Raw genomic sequence first — 2,124 nt, forward strand, 5'->3', positions numbered from 1 at the left:
GTAAGGACTGCCTGGTGTTTTTAGGTCATGAATAATTAGGGGAGGAGAAGCCGCACAGCACACGCTGGGAGAAGCCCTTTGATGTGCTGTGCGGCCGTGAAAAAATGAGAGCTGAGGATACTCCTTATGGGTAGAACCGGAGCCGGGGTCAGCGTCAGCGGGAACAGCATCCTGGGGAGCTAAGCGTTTGAGTCTGGAGCCTCATCTGTGTCAGTGACTGCAGTGTGTCAGAGAGGGGGCTGTAAGTACGGGGGCACACTTATCACCGTCATTGACACTCCAGGGCTCTTTGACACCAAAGTCTGCAAGGAGGACATGATGAAAGGGGTAGACCAGAGGCTTGACTATTGTGCCCCGGGGCCTCACCCCATCATCTTCGTGCTGCTGGGGCGGGTCACTGAGGAAGAACAGAAAGTCTTCAACATACTGCAGGACCTGTTTGGAATGGAGGCAGAGAAGCACCTGGTCATCCTGTTTACTGGGAAAGATCACCTGGGAGATCGGATTACACCGTTCCTTGTTAATAGTTCTAAGGCGCAATTCAAGGCGCCATTTAATGCCCTCATGAATCGCATTGGGAACTGCTGCTGCGCTTTCAACAACAGAGCAACAGGAGAAGAGAAGGAGAAGCAGCAGCGGGAGTTATTTTATCTCATTATACAGATGGTGGAAGACAATAATGGAGAGTTCTACAAACACAAAGATGGATAAGACCGCACTGCAACAAACAAAGATCAAGTGATTAGGAAAATAACCTACGAGGGGGAGAAAAAAAATAATGTGCAACGTAAACTAATTAATTGAACATTTTATACACAAACACTAACAAGCAAGTAACACAGAAGAAATAAATAAAAAAATTAAGATTAAATTGACGGAAAACTAACATATGTTACACTAATATAATGCTCGTAAGGACTGCCTGGTGTTTTTAGGTCATGAATAATTAGGGGAGGAGAAGCCGCACAGCACACGCTGGGAGAAGCCCTTTGATGTGCTGTGCGGCCGTGAAAAAATGAGAGCTGAGGATACTCCTTATGGGTAGAACCGGAGCCGGGGTCAGCGCCAGCGGGAACAGCATCCTGGGGAGCGAAGCGTTTGAGTCTGGAGCCTCATCGGTGTCAGTGACTGCAGTGTGTCAGAGGGGGGGCTGTAAGTACGGGGGCACACTTATCACCCTCATTGACACTCCAGGGCTCTTTGACACCAAAGTCTGCAAGGAGGATATGATGAAAGGGGTGGACCAGAGGCTTGACTATTGTGCCCCGGGGCCTCACGCCATCATCTTCGTGTTGCAGGGGCGGGTCACTGAGGAAGAACAGAAAGTCTTCCACATACTGCAGGACCGGTTTGGGATGGAGGCAGAGAAGCACCTGGTCATCCTGTTTACTGGGAAAGATCACCTGGGAGATCGGATTACACCGTTCCTTGTTAATAGTTATAAGGAGCAATTCAAGGCGCCATTTAATGCCCTGATGAATCGCATTGGGAACCGCTGCTGCACTTTCAACAACAGAGCAACAGGAGAAGAGAAGGAGAAGCAGCGGCGGGAGCTATTTGATCTCATTATACAGATGGTGGAAGACAATAATGGAAAGTTCTACAGACACAAAGATGGATAAGACCGCACTGCAAAAAACAAAGATCAAGGGCCAGATGTAGGTAAATCCGATTTACCGACTTTTAAATACCGAGTCATACCGATTCGGTATTTAAAAGTCGGTAAATTGGAAGGAGGCAGATGTAGGAAAAAAATTACAGAATCTGTAAGAGTCTGTATTTACAGACTCTGTAAATACCGATTCTGTATTTCCCATTGATTCCTATGGGCCTTGAAGCCCATAGGAATCAATGTGAAATACAGATTCGGTATTTACACAATCGGTAAATACCGAATCCTGCAAGGGTGCAGGGGGTGTCACTTTGACACCCTCTAGCACCCCAATTCTGGATTTGTGTGCAATGTGGCACACAGACATGCCCTTAGGGCATGTCTGTGTGTCACAGTGCACAGGTGTGCATGCACAGATGTGCATGCACACCTGAATTCGGTATTTTACCACCCAATAGGATTGGGTGGTAAAATACCGATTTTTAAGGGCCTGTGGCACTCTTAGGAGTGCC

At 47.6% G+C, this 2,124-nt stretch overlaps 2 protein-coding genes across 2 annotated transcripts; both read left to right on the top strand.

The window, feature by feature from the left end:
• Positions 1-315: 315 nt before the first annotated feature.
• On the top strand, positions 316-711 carry LOC147707803 (GTPase IMAP family member 9-like). The gene has a single exon (XM_086925671.1). It carries the CDS (start codon positions 316-318, stop codon positions 709-711), a length of 396 nt encoding a protein of 131 aa, XP_086781797.1.
• Positions 712-1,037: 326 nt separating this feature from the next.
• Positions 1,038-1,622, top strand: LOC147707804 (GTPase IMAP family member 4-like). The gene has a single exon (XM_086925672.1). The coding sequence runs from the start codon at positions 1,038-1,040 to the stop codon at positions 1,620-1,622; it is 585 nt and encodes a 194-aa protein (XP_086781798.1).
• Positions 1,623-2,124: the final 502 nt, after the last annotated feature.

This window comes from Lissotriton vulgaris, chromosome 6 (genome assembly GCF_964263255.1).
Source record: "Lissotriton vulgaris chromosome 6, aLisVul1.2, whole genome shotgun sequence".
In the NCBI taxonomy this organism is placed as follows: domain Eukaryota; kingdom Metazoa; phylum Chordata; class Amphibia; order Caudata; family Salamandridae; genus Lissotriton; species Lissotriton vulgaris.

Bases quoted from the DNA above. Each gene is read 5' to 3' on its own strand.
- LOC147707803 (XM_086925671.1), top strand. From the start codon at position 316: ATGATGAAAGGGGTAGACCAGAGGCTTGACTATTGTGCCCCGGGGCCT.
- LOC147707804 (XM_086925672.1), top strand. From the start codon at position 1,038: ATGGGTAGAACCGGAGCCGGGGTCAGCGCCAGCGGGAACAGCATCCTG.